The 18,470-nt window shown below is 43.4% G+C and overlaps 1 protein-coding gene across 3 annotated transcripts in view; it reads left to right on the top strand.

Moving 5' to 3' along the window:
- The window catches only part of pak1 (p21 protein (Cdc42/Rac)-activated kinase 1), a 318,106-nt gene that overhangs the window by 193,561 nt on the left and 106,075 nt on the right, over window positions 1–18,470 (top strand). For all 3 annotated transcript variants that reach the window (XM_063054636.1, XM_063054637.1, XM_063054635.1), the window contains exon 2: window positions 2,824–3,032. In XM_063054636.1, coding sequence (XP_062910706.1) covers window positions 2,846–3,032 — 187 coding nt within the window. In that variant the 5' untranslated portion in view covers window positions 2,824–2,845. The remainder of the gene's footprint in view (window positions 1–2,823; window positions 3,033–18,470) is intronic.

An 18,470-nucleotide genomic window follows, 5' to 3' on the forward strand; every position in this document is an offset into this window, starting at 1 on the left:
TTCTTGTTAATTCAGGAGTTGGAACCAACCATGCAATTGCAAATTTGTGCTGAATTATCGGAAGTTAGTGTTATTGATTTGAATTGGCGTCATACAGCATGAAAACAGGCCATCCAGCCCACCACCTTCACACCTACCAGTGGAGACCCATCTGTTAGTAGTTCCACTTTCCAGCATTTGGCCCATAGCCTTCAGTGCCTTGCATTTCAAGTGCTCGTCAGGATAGTTAAATTTGGTCAGCGACTCTGCTTCCAGCACTTCCCAGCAGTGTATCCCAGGTACTCGGCACTCTCTGGGTGAAGAATCTCTTGCCCCTCACCCTGCAACTATGTCCTCTGTTTTTCTACCCCCAATGTGATCTGTCTGGATGGCATTCAAAGGAAAAGTATTTCACCATATCTCAGTAAATTTGACAATAATAAACCAATTGCTAATTTTATTTTCTGTCCTATTTACACTCCTCAATCTTATACATCTCAATCATGCCCACTCTTGACCTTCAGGGACAATAGACTGAGCTTCTGCAGTCTTTCCTCATGGTTGAAATGCTCTATTCCAGGCAACATCTGTTTGTGTCTCTTCTGCACCCTCTCTAGCATTTATCACACCTTGAATCATGAAATTCAATTTGTGCCTGGACCAATTCAACCTCTCCCTATTACTTGTATCCTCAAGAATATTGCTGGCACTCGAGGATTTGAGTCACAGTACTGTGCAAAAGTCTTAGGCATATGTATATTGAGGTTTGAAATATATATTGAATGTTAAAAGGCATGGACAGAGTGGATGTGCCACAGTTGTTTCCCATGATGGTACGAGAGGGCATGACTTAAGGATTGAAGGGCGCCCATTCAGAACAGAAATGCGAAGACATTTTTTTAGTCAGAGGGTGGTGAATCTATGGAATTTATTTCCACGGGCAGCAGTGGAGGCCAAGTCATTGGGTGTATTTAAGGCAGAAATTGATAGGTATCTGGGTAGCCAGGGCATCAAAGGTTATAGTGAGAAGGCGGGAGAGTGGGACTAAATGGGAGAATGGATCAGCTCATGATAAAATGGCGGAGCAGACTCAATGGGCCGAATGGCTGACTTCTGCTCCTTTGTCTTTGGCACAGTACTGTATAGGAAAAGGTTGAATAGGTTAGGACATTATTCCCTGGAGCATAGGAAAATGAAGGGAGATTCGATGGGTGTACAAAATTGAGGGGTATAGATTAGATAAATGCAAGAAGCCTTTTTCCACTTGGGTTTGCTGAGACTAGAGTTAAGGTCATAGGTTAAGGGTGGAAGGTAAAATATTTAAGGGGAAGTTAGCTCTGAGGGTGGCCTGAGTGCAGAATGAGGTGCCAGTGGAAGTGGTGGATGTGCGTTTGATTGCCATATTTAAGAAAAGTTTGAATAAGTAAGTGGATGGGAGGGGTATGGTGGCTATGGGACATGAACGAGATGGGCTGTAGGGCATGTTTCTGTGCTGTAATGTTGCATCACTTCCACAGTTTCCTCATAGCAAAGATGCTTCATTCTATCCAGATGAATCTCTTCTGCATCCTCCAGCACCGGCACATCTTTAATCCTGAAGTTCTATTCATGGCTGATCCTTGTAGATAAAAATAGATGTCCCCTCACACAAAACTGAAGGCTTGTCACAGCACGGGTTTCCTGTAAGTGCTCCAGTTCCATTCACCACCACTAGCCTGCTCTCAAACAAAAAGAACTTTAAATATGAAAGTAGTGTTGTGGTAAAATGATTCTAATGTATGCTCTCTTGTTAGCATATCTTCATGGCAAACTTTTACAGTGAATTTTGTAAATGTGTTATTATAAGAACAAAAGAAATAGGAGCAGGAGTCGGCCATCTGGCCCGTCGAGCCTGCTGTACCATTTTCCCCATAAACCTTTAATTCCACTACTATGCAAAAATCTATCCAATCTTGTCTTAAGTTTTTACTGAGGTAGCCTCCACTACTTCACTGGGCAGAGAATTTCACAGATTCACCACTCTGGGGAAAAGCAGTTCCTCCTCACCCCCCCACCCCCCTAAATCTAACCCCCCCCCCCCGAATGATGAGGTTATGTCCCCTAGTTCTAGTCTTGCCTACCAATGGAAACAAGTTTTCTGCCTCTATCTTATCTATCCCCTTCATGATTTTATGTATTTCTATAAGATCTCCTCTCATTCTGAATTCCAGGAAGTACAGTCCCAGGTGACGCAATCTCTCCTCATAGTCTAACTCCCTCATCGTCTAACTCCCTCATCGCTGGATTCAACCTGGTGAACCTATGTATGAGATTCTGTCCTCACACTTTCTCTGTCGTAACCTCAAGTATCAGTGATTAAGTTTTTAGATGAGCATCTAAAGGAAACAAGAACTCGCTGCCAGATGCATCACTGCAGGACTTCTATGTATACGGGACAAAGAGGCAGGCAGGAAAATCATGTGGTAACCCAGCAGTCTGCTTTTTCCAAAAGCTTCCTTCAAGAAGGCAGTCGAAGGCTATTAAAACAAAAACTTCACACCATCTTAAAAGTTTCTTCCCCCAGGCAGTTAATTTGATTAACCATTCTCACTCTATCTATGACCCCTGTCACTGTACTGTAAAGTTTAAACCACTTTATATAATGCTGTTCATATTGTAAATACATGCTGGTATTTATGTACGTTTAATCTCTACTAACTTTAATTCTTTATAAGTGAATATTTTTGGGCTAATTCCTAATACGTGCTGCCTCCTATACCTAATAAAGTGGCCATTGAGTGTTACTGTACTATATATGGCAAATGGTTGACATTATTAACCCAGTCTTTTATCTTTGTTTTGTAGGGGTAGGTGGTGGTAACTGAAGATGTCGGATAATGGGGAAGTGGAGGATAAGCCTCCGGCTCCGCCCATGAGGAACACCAGTACCATGATCGGAGTGGGCAGTAAAGATCCGGGAAGCCTTAACCATGGCTCCAAACCTCTTCCCTTGGCTCCTGAAGAGAAGAAGAAGAAAGATAGGCTCCGATTCTTCCCTGGAGCAGGAGACAAAAGTAACTTAAGTTTTTACTTATTTTAATCGTTAACCTTTTGTGTTGCTTTTGATTTGGCAGTTCAGTAATCGGTACACCTGGTTTCATGCAGAGGGTTTTACAATGCAGAAGCAGGCCTTGTGGCTCTACTTGTCCAAATCAAGGGCCCTAGATAAGGTGAATGGACAGTCTTTCTACCAGGGAAAAGGAACCAAACAGCAGAGGGGATAGGTTTAAGATGAGAGGGGAAAGAATGCAAATGGACTTAAGAAGCAACTTCTTTACGTAGAACCTGCTGTGCATAAGGAAAGAGCTACCAGCGAAGATAATGAAGGCGGGTACAATAGCAGTGTGTCTATCTAAGCTCACCCATTTGTCTGTATTTAGCCCGTATCCATATAAACCTTTCTATCCATGTACCCAACCAGGTGTCTTTAAATGTTGTCATTGGACTGGCCTCAAAATATTCTCTACGTAGTTTTTCTGTATCTAGACTATGGTGCATACAAACAACAAGCTGGCAGAAAAAGTAGTTGAGGCATGTATAACAGCAACGTGTGAAAGATTTTTGGATTAGTACATGGATAGGAAAGATTTAAGCAGGGTTTCCCAACCTGGGATCCATTGACTCCTTGTTTAGTGGTATTGGTCCATGGCATAAAAAAAGTTGGGAACTCCTGGATTAGAGGGATATAGGCCAAATGTAGGTAATTGAGATGGGCACCTTTGGCATGGATGAGTTGGTCTAAATGGTATGTTTTTGGGTTGCATTGCTCTAACAGTTTTTTAAAAATCTCTTTCCAGAATTCTACCTATTTTTATACAACGAACATCATAAAGAGAGGGTCTAAAACAATAATGCTAACAGTAGGTTTGAATATTGAGCTAATAAGATGGTACCCAGTGCAGTTGTTTCATTGAGGTGTTTCAGTGGTGCAATGTGAATCTGTTTCTCCAGTGCATATATCCCTGATTCAGCCAACTTGGGCTCTCTGCACGGGTTGGCGATGGGAAACTGGTTCATTGCTGTTATGGATCTCAGCAACGAGAGGAAGCCCAAGGAGACATGGGCATTTTTGCCCTGGTCAGTCTGTTAGGTCTGACATTGGGCATTCACAGACCCTGTAGTAGGATATTTGTCCTGCATCCCTCTTGATAAGCGGGGGGGGGGGGGGGAAGGATTCCCATTGTTTCCAGTAATGGTGTTTGGAGAAACAAATGTCATAAAAGCTCTTGTAAAACTTGGGGTGACATTAAGAAACAGGTGATAAAACTTACCTGAAGTTGTATTTAATGTGTTCATTGTTTTACAACATTGAATCAGTGGATTTAATTTGACTTTATTGTGATCAACGGAAAAGACATTTCAAAGTGAAAACAAATTTCTGCAAATTGCTCTAAATTTATTACTATTATTTAAAACTAAACTGATTGATTGCATAATTACTCACTCCCTTCAAGTTATTATTTAGTAGATACACCTTTGGCATCGATTACAGCCTTGAGTCTGTGTGGGTAGGTCTCTCTCAGCTTTGCATATCTGGACACTGCAATTTTCCCTGTTCTTCTTTACAAAACTGCTCATGATCTGTCAGATTGCACGGGAATCATGAGTGAACAGCCACAAATTCTCAGTTGGATTTGGATTGAGGTCTGGACTCCCACTTGGCCACTCCAGGACATTAACTTGTTTATAAGCCATTGCTGTGTAGCTTTGGCTTTATGCTTGGGATCATTGCCTTGCTGGAAAACAAATCTTCTCCCAAGTTGAAGTTCTCTTGCGGTCTACGCCAGGTTTTTCTCCAGTATTTTGCTACATTCCTTTTACAGATTTTACAGATTTCCCTGTATTTTGCTACATTCATTTTACCCTCTACCTTCACAAGCCTTCCAGGGCTTGCTGCATTGAAGCATCCCCATAGCATGATGCAGTCACCGCCATGCTTCACGGTGGGGATTGTGAGTTTTTGATGATGTGTGGCATTTGGCTTATGCATCATATGATTCTAGCCAAGATTTCATGAGTGTTTTTTCAGCGATGACTTTCCCTTTGCCACTTTCCCATTTAAAGCACCTGGGCAACAGTTGTATGTGCAGTCTCTCCGATCCCTACCTCTGAAGCTTGTAACTCTTGGTGGACTCCCTCACTAGCCCCCCCACCCTTTTTTTTTGCAGTCACTCAGATTTTGAGGATGACCTGATTTACGGCTGTGCCATTTTCATTGCATTTCTTGATGAATTGACTTAACTGTACTCCAAGGGATATTCAGTGACTTGGAAAATTTCTTACATCCATCTCCTGGTCTGTGCTTTTCAATAACCTTTTTGCGGAGTTGCTTTGTCTTCATGGTGTAGTTTTTACCAGAATACTGACTCACCAGCAACTGGACCTTCAGGTACAAGTGTGTTTTCACTACAATCAATTGAAACTCCTTAACTGCACATAGGTGATGCTCATTTATCTAATTGTGACTTCTAAAATCAATTTGCTGCACCAGTGATGATTTGGTGTGTCATATTAAAGGGGGTGAATACTCCTGCAATCAATTATTTTGTGTTATATTTTGATTAATTTAAATCACTTTGTAGAGATCTGTTTTCATTTTGACACAAAAGTCTTTTTCTGTTGATCAGTGTCAAAAAAAAAGCCAAATTACTTCCACTGTGATTCAATGTTGTAAAACAATAAACATGAAAACTTCCAAGGGGCGGTGGGTGAGTACATTTTATAGGCACCGTATGTGTGGTTTGGCCCCTCAGTAACTGGGGCTTCTCATTGATACCAAGAGGGAAGAGGTAAAGGAGCCTGAAGTGGTTGTTAGCAAGAGCATTTTCCCTTCTGCCCTCAGATTTCAGAACAGTCCATGAATACTACTCTGCTATTTGTCTTTTGCACTATTTATTGTAACTGAAAGCAATTTTTATGCCTTTGCACTGTAATGCTGTCATGAAACATCAAATTTTACAGTGTACCTCAGTGATAATCGAACACAGGTTTAGTACACCAAGTTGGATATGAGTCTTCTCAAAGGCAAATGATAGTTGAGTATTTCATTCCAAAGTTAGAGTATAATTTATTATCAAAGAACACTTGTGTTATTGCATACTACTTTGAGATTCATTTTCAAGCAGACATGTGCAGGAAAATGAAGAAATTCAATAGAATTTACACAATTCATGAAAAACTGACAACCAACATGCAAAAGACAAATTGAGAACAGAACATAGAATTTGTGAAAATAAAAAGCATACGGAGAACATTGGTTGTAAAGACTCCTTGAAAGCGAGTCTGTAGTTTGTAGCGCAAACACGAGGAAATCTGCAGATGCTGGCATTTCAAGCAACACACATCAAAGTTGCTGGTGAACGCAGCAGGCCAGGCAGCATCTCTAGGAAGAGGTACAGTTGCCGTTTCGGGCCGAGACCCTTCGTCAGGACTATCTGAAAGAAAAGATAGTAAGAGATTTGAAAGTGGGAGGGAAAGTAGTTTGTAGAATAAGTTCAGAGTTGTGGTGAGTGAAGTTATCCACTGTGTTCATGAGCCTGGTAGTTGAAAGGTAGTCCTTAACGTGGTGGTGTGAGACTGAAGATTCATATACGTCCTTCCCAATGGCAATAGTCAGAAGAGTGCAAGGCCTGGATGATGAGAATCCTTGATGATTGTTGCTGCTCTCTTGTGGCAGTGCTCCATGTAAATCTGCTCAATGATGGGGAGGGCTTTACCTGTGATGACTAGGCTGTATTTGTTACTTTCTGTGGACTTTTCCTTGACATTGGTTTTCCTACAAAATCCTACCTTGGTGCTTCACCGTGGCATAGGGGGTGACACTGGCCAAACATCAGCGAAGAATGGTGGAGATTCGTTCTCTGGCAGATCTAACCTAGCCGTGAAGGTGATATTCCATCGGATGGAAAATCATTCAATCTGTCAAGACTCAAAGCTTCAACCAAATCAAGAGAGATGTGTGTCAGAGAGCTTCTTAATGCAGACGACTCAGACCTGGTTTGCTACTGATGTTAATGTGATTCAAGAAATTGTCAACCACTTTTCGTTTGCTGCCACTCTTTTTGGCCTAAGAATCAATGTCTCCAAAACCGAATTTCTGTACCAGCCTCCTCCTCTGTGTACTCCCAGTGAGACCCAACCACCAGTCATGTCAGTGAATGGGGAATGCGCTGAAATGTTCTGACTCTTTTACATACTTGGGAAGCGCTGTGACCAACACCAGCTCATCAGATCTGGAAGTTCAGAGAATTCAATCAGCTACAGAAGTTTTTGGTGCTTTGCAGAGGCAACTTTGGTCTCGCCATGACATTAAAATGGCAACTAGGGTCAAAGTGTATAACACAGCTGTTTTACCATCTCTGCTTTATTCAGCTGAAACAATGACGTTGTATCGGAAGCACATCGAGAAATTGACCAAGACACAACACAGGCATTTACGCCAGATATTACACATCAAGTGGCAAGAGAGGTTACCAGATGTGGAGGTGCTCAAACGTGCTGGGACAGTCAGCATGGAACAGCTCATTACAGCTTCTCAGCTGCGTTGGACTGGTCATGTCACAAGAATGAGTGATGATCATTTACCCAGAGTTGTTTTCTCTGGCGAGCTACATGAAGGAACGAGGAAGCACGGTGGTCAGAAGCTGCCCTACAAAGATGTGCTCAAGTGCCAGATGAAGACCACTGACATGAATGTCAACACCTGGGAGAAAGATGCTTCGGACAGAAGAAGTTGGCACTGCATTGTCAAGAAGTCAATCCCAGCTATCGAGGAGAAAAGGCTGAAGAAATATGAAGCAGGTCATGAACGCAGACATTCGGTGCTAGACCAGTCAAATCTAGACCAGATGTGGGAGGCAATGCCAATCTAATGCTGGTCTTTTGGCCCATAAACGTGCCTGCAGAGACTAATCTCTCAGCACAGTCAACCTCAATCGATGGACAGCCAAAGAAGAAGAAGGTTTTTCCATTCCAGGCAGTGATGCAACCAATGTGCAGCTGTAGATGTTTGTCAGAGTTTGGATGAATCTACACAAACTTCTAAAAGTAGAGGTGCTGATGTACCTTCTTTGTGATGGCCCCTTAACTAAATAAGAATCCAAGCTTGGGGCATTGGAGTTCAGCGTTCCATTCTGGCGTGCTCTGTAAGGACTTTGTATGTCCTCCCCGTGAATGTGTAAATTTCCTCCAGGTGCTCTGGTTTCTTCCCACCAGAGGTGAAACAATGACTTATTGGTCAGTAGGTTAACTGGTTATCGTAAGTTGTCCTGTGATTGTGCGAACACTAAGTAGTTGGGATGCTGGCTGGTGCAGCTCGTTGGGCCAGAAGCACCTACTCTGCGCTGTATCTCTAAATAAATTTTAAACCGATATGCATGATGATCACTGGAGACTCTTTACACTGCTTTTGCTTTGTGTCTCTGCTGCTGCCAGTTTCTAAAGTGGGTGAGAAACAAATTTGATTTGAACAAACTGTTCAGCAAGGGTGTGAAGAACAACTTGAGAACATGGTGAACAATGCCACAAGCAATTCACCAAGGTCACACTTCTAATAAAACTGTCTGTTTGAATTCACAGAACAACCTCTTGTTGCAATATCTATCATACTTGCAGTTAAATTTTATTGTTGTTTTGTTAGTGAAGAAATGTTCTTACTGGTAGGAGCTTGAGTTCATATTCAGTTAAATTTGTGTAAGTGCCATCACAAAGAAGGTACGAGAGTACCTCTACTTTCCCAAAAGTGGACTCAAGTTCCGATTGTTTCTGAAAATGAAGTAAAGGCAAGATGAAACAATAAGAAGAAAGATCTCCCCTAATTGTCAGTATGAAAGCAACACACGTAAAAGTTGCAGGTGAACGCAGCAGGCCAGGCAGCATCTCTAGGAAGAGGTGCAGTCGACGTTTCAGGCCGAGACCCTTCATCAGGACTAACTGAAGGAAGAGTGAGTAAGGGATTTGTAAGTTGGAGGGGGAGGGGGAGATCCAAAATGATAGGAGAAGACAGGAGGGGGAGGGATGGAGCCAATAGCTGGACAGGTGATTGGCAAAAGGGATACGAGAGGATCATGGAACAGGAGGTCCGGGAAGAGGAAGTGGGGGGGGACGGACCTAGAGGATGGGCAAGGGGTATATTCAGAGGGACAGAGGGAGAAAAAGGAGAGTGAGAGAAAGAATGTGTGTATAAAAATAAGTAACAGATGGGGTACGAGGGGGAGGTGGGGCATTAGCGGAAGTTAGAGAAGTCGATGTTCATGCCATCAGGTTGGAGGCTACCCAGACGGAATATAAGGTGTTGTTCCTCCAACCTGAGTGTGGCTTCATCTTTACAGTAGAGGAGGCTGTGGATAGACATGTCAGAATGGGAATGGGATGTGGAATTAAAATGTGTGGCCACTGGGAGATCCTGCTTTCTCTGGCGGACAGAGCGTAGGTGTTCAGCAAAGCGGTCTACCAGTCTGCGTCGGGTCTCGCCAATATATAAAAGGCCACACCGGGAGCACCGGACGCAGTATATCACCCCAGCCGACTCACAGGTGAAGTGTTGCCTCACCTGGAAGGACTGTTTGGGGCCCTGAATGGTGGTAAGGGAGGAAGTGTAAGGGCATGTGTAGCACTTGTTCCGCTTACACGGATAAGTGCCAGGAGGGAAGGATGGGGGGGACGAATGGACAAGGGAGTTGCGTAGGGAGCGATCTCTGCAGAATGCAGAGAGATGGGGGGAGGGAAAGATGTGCTTAGTGGTGGGATCCCGTTGGAGGTGGCGGAAGTTACGGAGAATAATATGTTGGACCCGGAGGCTGGTGGGGTGGTAGGTGAGTACCAGGGGAACCCTATTCCTAGTGGGGTGGCGGGAGGATGGAGTGAGAGCAGATGTACGTGAAATGGGAGAGATGCGTTTAAGAGCAGAGTTGATAGTGGAGGAAGGGAAACCCCTTTCTTTAAAAAAGGAAGACATCTCCCTCGTCCTAGAATGAAAAGCCTCATCCTGAGAGCAGATGCGGCGGAGGCGGAGGAATTGCGAGAAGGGGATGGCGTTTTTGCAAGAGACAGGGTGAGAAGAGGAATAGTCCAGATAGCTGTGAGAGTCAGTAGGCTTATGGTAGACATCAGTGGATAAGCTGTCTCCAGAGACTGCTGTGTTCACCAGCAACTTTTATGTGTGTTGCTTGAATTTCCAGCATCTGCAGAATTCCTGTTGTCAGTATGAAACTAGCTTTACCACAATTTTTAATTCAGATTAGACTTGACATCTGGGAAACAAATTGTAATTTATCCACAAGGTACCTAAGCTACTGCTGACCACTTTGTGATAACTAGTTACTAGCTGATGTGACCTGATCATCAACAGCAGAAGATTTGAACACAAGTGGGGAAGAGAAGGAAAGAAAATAAAGTTGGGTACTTTGGTGTGGTTTTGAACCTCGTATTTGCTGTCTCCCTCACTTCAGGGAATAGTCTGAGTATAGTTTGCAGAATTTTAATCCATAGCTACCTGTTATTCTTCTAGTGAGACAATGCACTCTTCTGAGTGAAAATGATTTTTAAGCATTCTGTTGGGTTTGAGCTCACATAGTCAACCACACCTTTGATATTTATGCCTTTGGATTGCTTACAATATATTTTGTACAGTAGATTGTTCTTATGGTGTTTTTGATAAATTTTCATTTCTTTGAAACTTGGTAGTACTTAATGAAGTATGACTGTTTCAACCAACCTTTTGCATGCTAGTAGTCTAATTGCAATGTTTTAAGAGGAGATTGGACAAGTACATGGTAAAGAAGGCTATGATCCAGGTAGATGGAGCTTAGAAAAATAGAGGGCTATGGGTAAGCCTAGTAATTTCTAAGGTAGGGACATGCTTGGCATAATTTTGTGGGCCGAAGGGCCTGTATTGTGCTGTAGGTTTTCTATGTTGATGGGACTAGGCAGAATAACAGTTCACCATGGACCAGATGGGCTGAAGGACCCTTTCCTGTGCTATGACCCTGACTCAAAGTCTACACCAATCTTCCCGATTGCAACAATTGCAACTTTTATTTTACTAAAGAATGTGAGTGTCTCGGGCAAGACTAATAATATATAGTGGGAGAAATAACGGGAGACAAGGAGTTGGCTGATAAACTAAATGAGTATTTTACATCAGTCTTCACTGTGGCAGTCTCTAGCAGTATGCCTATGTTGTAGTGTGTGAAGGAAGAGAAGTGGGTGCAGTTACTATTACAAGAGAGAAGGTGCTCAAAAAGTAGACCTAAAGGTACTTTAGATGAACTGCACCCTAGAGTTCTGAAAGTGGTAGCATTAGAGATTGTGGCGGCATTAGAAATGATCTTCCAAAAATCATTGGACTCTTGCAATTTTCCAGTCCTCTGGACCATGCCAATGTCACTCCACTCTTTAAGAAGAGAGAAAGACAGCAGAAAGGAAATTATGGACCAGTTAGCCTGACCTCAGTGGTTGGGAAGATGTTAGAGTAAACTGTTAAGCTTGAGGTGATGGAATACTTGGTAACACAGGACAAGATGATGCAAAGCCAGCATGGTTTCCTTGAGGGGAAAATCCTGCCTGACGAACCTGTTGGAATTCTTTGAGGAGATTATAAGTAGGATAGATAAAGGGGATGTAGTGGATGCTGTATATTTGGACTTTTAGGCTGCCTTTGACAAGGTGCCACACGTGAGGCTGCTTACCAAGTTAAGAGCCCATGGTATTACAGGAAAGTTACTAACGTGATTAGAGCATTGGCTGATTGGTAGGAGGCAACGAGTGGGAATAAAAGGATCATTTTCTGGTTGACTGCAGTGACTAGTGGTGTTCCGCAGGGGGTCGGTGTTGGGACCACTACTTAGGCTGTATATAAATGATTTAGATGATGAAATAGATGGCTTTGCTGCCAGATTTGCATATGATATGAAGATTGGTAGTGCTGAGAAAACAGGTACGATGCAAAAGGACTTAGACAGATTAGGAGAATGGGTGAGAAAGTGGCAAATAGAATACAATGTTGGAAAATGGATGGACAAACACTTTGGTAGTAGAAATAAATGTGTGGACTATTTTCTCAATGGGGAGAGAATCCAAACATCTGATGTGCAAAGGGACTTGGGCGACCTTGTGCAAAACACCCTAAAGGTTAACTTGCAGGTTGAGTTGGTGGTGAGGAAGGCAAATGCCATGTTAGCATTCATTTCAAGAGGTCTAGAATACAAGAACAAGGATGTGATGCTGAGGCTTTAAGGCCTCACCTTGAGTATTGTGAACAGTTTTGGACCCCTCGTCTTAGAAGAGATGTGCTGGCATTGGAGAGGGTCCAGAGGAGGTTCACAAGGATTATTTCAGGAATGAAAGGATTATTATATGAGGAACGTTTGATGGCTCTGGGTCTGTACTCACTGGAATTCAGAAGGATGGGAAAGGGACGGTGTCTCATTGAAACCTTTCAAATGTTGAAAGGCCTGAACAGTAGATGTGGAAAGGATGTTTCCCATGGTGGGAGAATCTAGGACAAGAGGGCACAGCCTCAGGATAGATGGCTCTGGGTCTGTACTCACTGGAATTCAGAAGGATGGGAAAGGGACGGTGTCTCATTGAAACCTTTCAAATGTTGAAAGGCCTGAACAGTAGATGTGGAAAGGATGTTTCCCATGGTGGGAGAATCTAGGACAAGAGGGCACAGCCTCAGGATAGAGGGGCGCCCTTTCAAAGCAGATGAGGAGAAATGTCTTTAGCCAAAGGGTGATGAATTTGTTGCCACATGCAGCTGTGGAGGCCAGATCGTTGGGTGTATTTAAGGCAGAGATTGATAGGTTCTTGATTGGACATGGCATCAAAGATAACGAGGAGAAGGCCGGGAACTGCGGTTGAGGAGGAGGGAAAAAAAGGATCAGCCATGGTTGAATGGCGGAGCAGACTCGATGGGCCAGATGGCCTAAATCTGCTCCTATATCTTATTGTCTAATATATTTTACTCAACATTAATTGTCTTGGCCAAGGGTTCCCAACCTGAAGTCCAGGGACCCTGTAATTAATAGTAGGGGTCCATGGCATAAAAAACCATTTGGGAACCCCTGCCCTAAACCATTATTGGCGCTGAGGTGAAGGGATTCCCACAGTGAAGTTTGGCAATGAATCTTTACAATGTCTGATCTTGACATCAATAGACATGCTAGCCTTTGTTAGTCAAGGCATTAAGTTCAAATGTCAGGAAGTTGTATTGCAGCTTTATAAGGCTAGTTAGGCTGCAATTGGAGTATTGCTCTGGTCACCCTGTTATAGAAAGGATGTCAAGGCTTTACAAAGGGTGCAGAGGACACTTATCAGGATATTGCCTGGATTAGAGGGCATGTGCTATAATGAGAGTTTGGATGTACTTGGGTTGTTTTCTTTGGAGCTGCGGAGGCTCAGGATTATAAGATCCTCTACAGCTATTTAAGCAGTCAGGGACAATGCTTACAAACTCTTTACAGGACTCCACTTGGTCCAGATGCAGAGCTAGACTTTGCCTTCCTCACCATATCTTGTACTTGCTGGGTGGACATAGGTCTATCAAGGTGCTACGGTGACTCAGACCTCTTCCTCTATTGTGGTCTGGATATGCAGGTATAGTTCTTCCTTGGAGCACACTGAAATCCCACTTAGCTTCTGCCCCAGTAGTTGTTTGGTGACCCCAAATTGTTTGGCTGTGAAGGCTGCTCGCATCCTGGCTCTCTCCTTGCGGTGTCTTCTATGCCATTCAGCTCTGCGCAGGGTCATAAGTCTCTTCCTTAGGATGCTACGCAGCTCTGCCAGAGGTATTCGCTGCTCCTCACTGACCTCCTCGTATTGGAATATCAGGGACAAATTCCTTGCGGATTTTGTGGATCTTGCCCGCTCTCTGGTTCATGATGTATTGCGTTCTGGCTGGCTTTTGTTCCACTGCGCCAAACCTTCCTCAGCAAAGTTGACTAAGATTGTCGTCATTGCAGCATGCCAGCATCCTCATCAAACTGCCCCCAGGCTGTTGTCTGGCAGGCCTGTGACCATTTTATTCGAACCTTCTCACATGCTCTGCCTGTATGGGGTCTGATGCAACACATGCAGCCTTTGGGTACAATGGGGCAGCTCTGGGCCTGGCTTCTCCTGCATCTCACCAGGTGCTTTCCCTCTTAAGCCCAGTTTATACGTCTGCGTCAAATCTACGCCGTAGGTACCACGTACCCTATGCCGTAGGGTGACGTGCACCTCCCCAAAAATGTAACTCCCGTGTCGTGGCGACGCAGACCACAACAACTATGATTGGTCTGCTTGGTAGCATCACATTTCCGTTTGCTTTTCTCCGCCGTGTCTGTACGCTGATGTGAAATAAATGGTTGGAGACGATGAACCAAATCGTCAAATCTACCTGCCGACATCCAAAAATATTTGAAATGCATTTCCTCGTCCATGTCTCTCGCGAGGAAACTCAACACAGTGGCATAGAAACCCCACCGCCAACTAGCGTTTTGGTGGTGAATTGCAGAGCGACGCAGACACAACTATGCATGCTTGCTATGGCGCAGGGCTACGCAGAAGTATAAATCAGGCATACGGCGTAGCCCGTACGCACAAGTATAAATCAGCCTTAAGCTGTGTTGCTGTTTCCCACACCTGACATTTCATCCAGGACCAGTGAATTTTTAAGCCTCAGTTGTTCTTGCAGATCTTCCCACAAACGTTATGCTTGTTGTCAGTTTTCCATTTCTATGTTTTGATAATCTTGGGTCAGGTTGGGGTGCTCATCCTTCACTCCCCTGCCCCCCAAGGCTCCCCTGGAGCAGTGGGGTGGGGTGTTCCCATTAGACGATCTGTAGCTTGTCTTTGGGTTTCTTCCTCACAAAAGACACGTCTTGTGTTGCTAACCCTCCCCACCCCGTTGCTGTCAGCTGTCTCAACAGTCGTCACCGTGGTTGTCAACCAGTCTGTTCCTGGTCGCCACTCCAGCTAAGTGATTAGAAGAATGCATTGCACGATGTTCTGAACATGTCATCAGTGGTGTAACCTGTGTCGTTGGTTGTTTTCAGGTGTTTCAACATCAGACACCCTCACCCAGGTGGCCCACCTGTGGTTGATCAAGCCATGACTTGTGTTCTGGTAGCATGTGCTGTAGATTCCCATGGACTTGCTCTCTTCAACCAGAGCCATCTTGAGGCTTTCTCTGCTGCCCCACTGATGTTGCCATTGGTTCTCTGCCTCCTTGTATCAGTGGTGCGCTGAGGGCTCTGTGAAGAGACTGCCCAGCGAAGCCCCAGCAGTCCACTTCAACGGCCACGCATTTTTGCCTACCATCCCTGCGTCCGACAGTCGCTGACCAGTTCCTTGTATCTAGGAAGCTTTCCCTCATGGGCCCCCTCCAGTCTTCCCACGCCCTGTCAGCTCCTGCAAGATGCATTTTGCTGCCTCTGAGACCAGGAGGATGTCTGGTCTCAAGGGGTGATCTTGATGATGTGCTGTGGGAACTTCAGTTGTTTCTCCAGCTCAGTTATGAGCTGTCAGCCATGACTGAGTGCTAGAATCCCTGTGGGTGGCTTCACTCTTGCTTCTGGTGGCTCTCCAGCTCTGTCAAAGGCGATGACTCAATTGCAGGGTTGAGCTTGTTTGCTATTACTGATTCGTGAGTGTCCTCAGTACCTGGTCACATCTCCAGCAGTGTCGACATTTTCCAAGATCTTGGGTGAGTGTGCCTGATGTTGAAAGACCTGAAACACCGATGACCTCAGCTTGTATCACTGGTGTGTTCAGAGCATCGTGAGATGGACTCTTCAAATGAGAGACACAGAGTAAACAGATATCTTTTTCCAAGGGCTGAAATGTCTTGATACCAGAGGGTACTTTTAAAGTGATATGGAGGTAATTTCTCCCCATTTCATTTCTTGGGTATTGGGGTTGCATTGACAGCTTTTAGCTTTAAACTTTGAACCTTGAAAAGGTCAGCTAATTGGAGAGTGGTGAGGGAGGGGTGTGGGTGTGAAACCAAGCTTGGGATAAACTACCTGTGGTTCAGTATTACACCAAGCGGTTTCTTTATACAAGAACAAAGGAAAGATGAGTAGGGGTACTGGATGACAGCCACTCATCCGCTCCTATGGCAAGTATATCTTTCCTGTCACTAACGCATGACTGATTTTATTTATTTTAGCAATGTATTGCGGAGTAGGTCCTTCCGGCCCTTCGCGGTACGCTGCCGCAGTAATCTCAGATTTAACCCTAACCTAACCACAAGACAATTTGAAGTGATATCCGGTACATCTTCGGACTTTGGGAGGAAACCAGCAATCTAGAGAAAACCCACGCATTCCATGAAGAGGACACACAGAGACTCCTTACAGAAAAACACTGAAATTGAACTCCGAGTTCTTGAAAGCTCCGAGCTGTAATAACATTGCTCTAACCGCTATGCCACCATGGTGCTACCTGTTCATTACATAATGACTAATTAAAGATGCACACCAGGTGCTTTTCTCGAGTTCAAGATCATCATTGTACCTGTTGGCTTTCTGTGTGGAGCATGAAGACTGCCCCCAATGCAGGCTGTTCAAGGGAGGAAATACTGCCTCTCATTCTGTCCCAATGTTTCATGAATGAATACTGATGAGGAAGTCCCAATATTTCATTTAGGTTTGGTGTCTTGATGATGTGCTTTTTCAGGCATCTAAAATGCCTGTGCTTCAGTGCTCATTTCTAATGTTTGCCTATATCTCTTTTGGAAAAGCAATCAGAAACATTAAGTATTCATTGGGAAAATCTGGGATTTTTTTTTTTCTTTCTCTCTCAAAATGATTACTTGTGATTGGCCATAACTGGACAAAATTATGTTGGAGATTTCAGTGCATGTTGACGGTTATGTTCAAATAAATTTTCCAAGTGTTGAGTCAGAGGCTGAGGGGAGATCTGACAGAAGTTTAAAAAATTAAATTGGGTAAGTCAGAATCTTTACCTCAGGATAGAAATGCCAATACCATAAAATGTGCTTTTGTGATCTGTGGCGAGGTAAATGTGTGTGTGTGTATATATGCGTGTTTTGTAAGTTTCCTTGCCCCAGTTAAACAGCAGTTTACCCAAGTAAACGAAAGGAATCCCAGCTATTTTCTCAATTAGTTTTTGTTTTTTTAAGAGTTGTCTCAAATAAGTGGCTGCCCCGGTTAACCGATGGTCCAATGAACCAGAAACCACTTTATGCAGCAGAGAAAGGAAATGAAATATGGAAGGATGCAGCAAAAAGGTATAAAATCAATAGAATTAATAGAGATTTTGAAAATATTGCACAGTAGGCAAGAAGCCAGTGGAATGTTGAGAATGACAGAATCAATGACAGGAAAATGAAATGAGGTGCATTCAGTATTTTTAGAAGCAGGGTTTAGACGAGGTATTGATCCATGATTCAAGGATTAGCATGAGTAAAAACATTAGGTGGTATAATCTATGATAAATTGATTCTCATGCTTGCCTAAGCACTTTTTTATAAATGGCTGCTTTGATTCCTGATCAAAACATCCCATTATACTCTCTCAGGCAGGAAGCTTATTGTAAGCAAACTTGAGTCTTTTTTTATATATTAAAAAAAAAGTTGTCCAGTATTTGATTTAAGACTAGTCAAAAGGATAAATGGGGATCGTAATTTTATACTTCAAAACGTTGATATCACTGTAACTGTCTAACACACTTTCATTTAATTTTTCAGAAGACTTACTAGCATCATGAATGTTGCATTCCCATATCTTTTGCTGTTCATAGAATGAAGAAACAGCTGTTATTCTACTGAGGATCTATTCCTTCCCTATATATATATATATATATATTTTTAAAACAAAACTACCTTTGACATATCCCCTGTACTTTCCTCTAAACACCTTAAAGTTATGCCACTTTGTATTAGCCATTTCCTCCCTGGAAAAAGGCCCTGGCTGTCCACTCTATGTATCTTATTGTGCAGCTCTGTCATGTCACCGCTCATCCTCCACTAAGGAGAGAAGCCCCAGCTCCTCATGTGACAGTCCCACCCAGTTAGCTCCTGTATGTACAGTCCACTGAAGCAAATGGCTTCTAGCATGTACATATTAGAGATTTGAATTCAAAACTGTGGCTGGTGGTGCGGAGTATTGTACATGATTAATTGCTTTTCGCCTTGCTGTTGCTTTCAACGCTACATGAACATCCAATTAAAATGTCAAATTTTTGCCAAATTATCCCAGCAAGTTGTTGTGATGCAAAGTCCCTGTAAATGTTAGAAGCAAATGATTTTCAAGTAGAAGTAGCCAATCTACATGGCAGGGATAAATTTAGCAAAACCTGGATGTCTTGGACATTTCAAAATCAGAATCGGGTTTATGGTCATGACATGTCTCATGAAATTTATGGCAGCAGTACAGTGCAAGACAACAAATGTCACAAAAAATTAAGGAAGTCCAAAAGAGGAATAGCGAGGTACTGTTCCTGTTTTC

Source organism: Mobula hypostoma, chromosome 7 (genome assembly GCF_963921235.1).
Source record: "Mobula hypostoma chromosome 7, sMobHyp1.1, whole genome shotgun sequence".
Taxonomy (NCBI): domain Eukaryota; kingdom Metazoa; phylum Chordata; class Chondrichthyes; order Myliobatiformes; family Myliobatidae; genus Mobula; species Mobula hypostoma.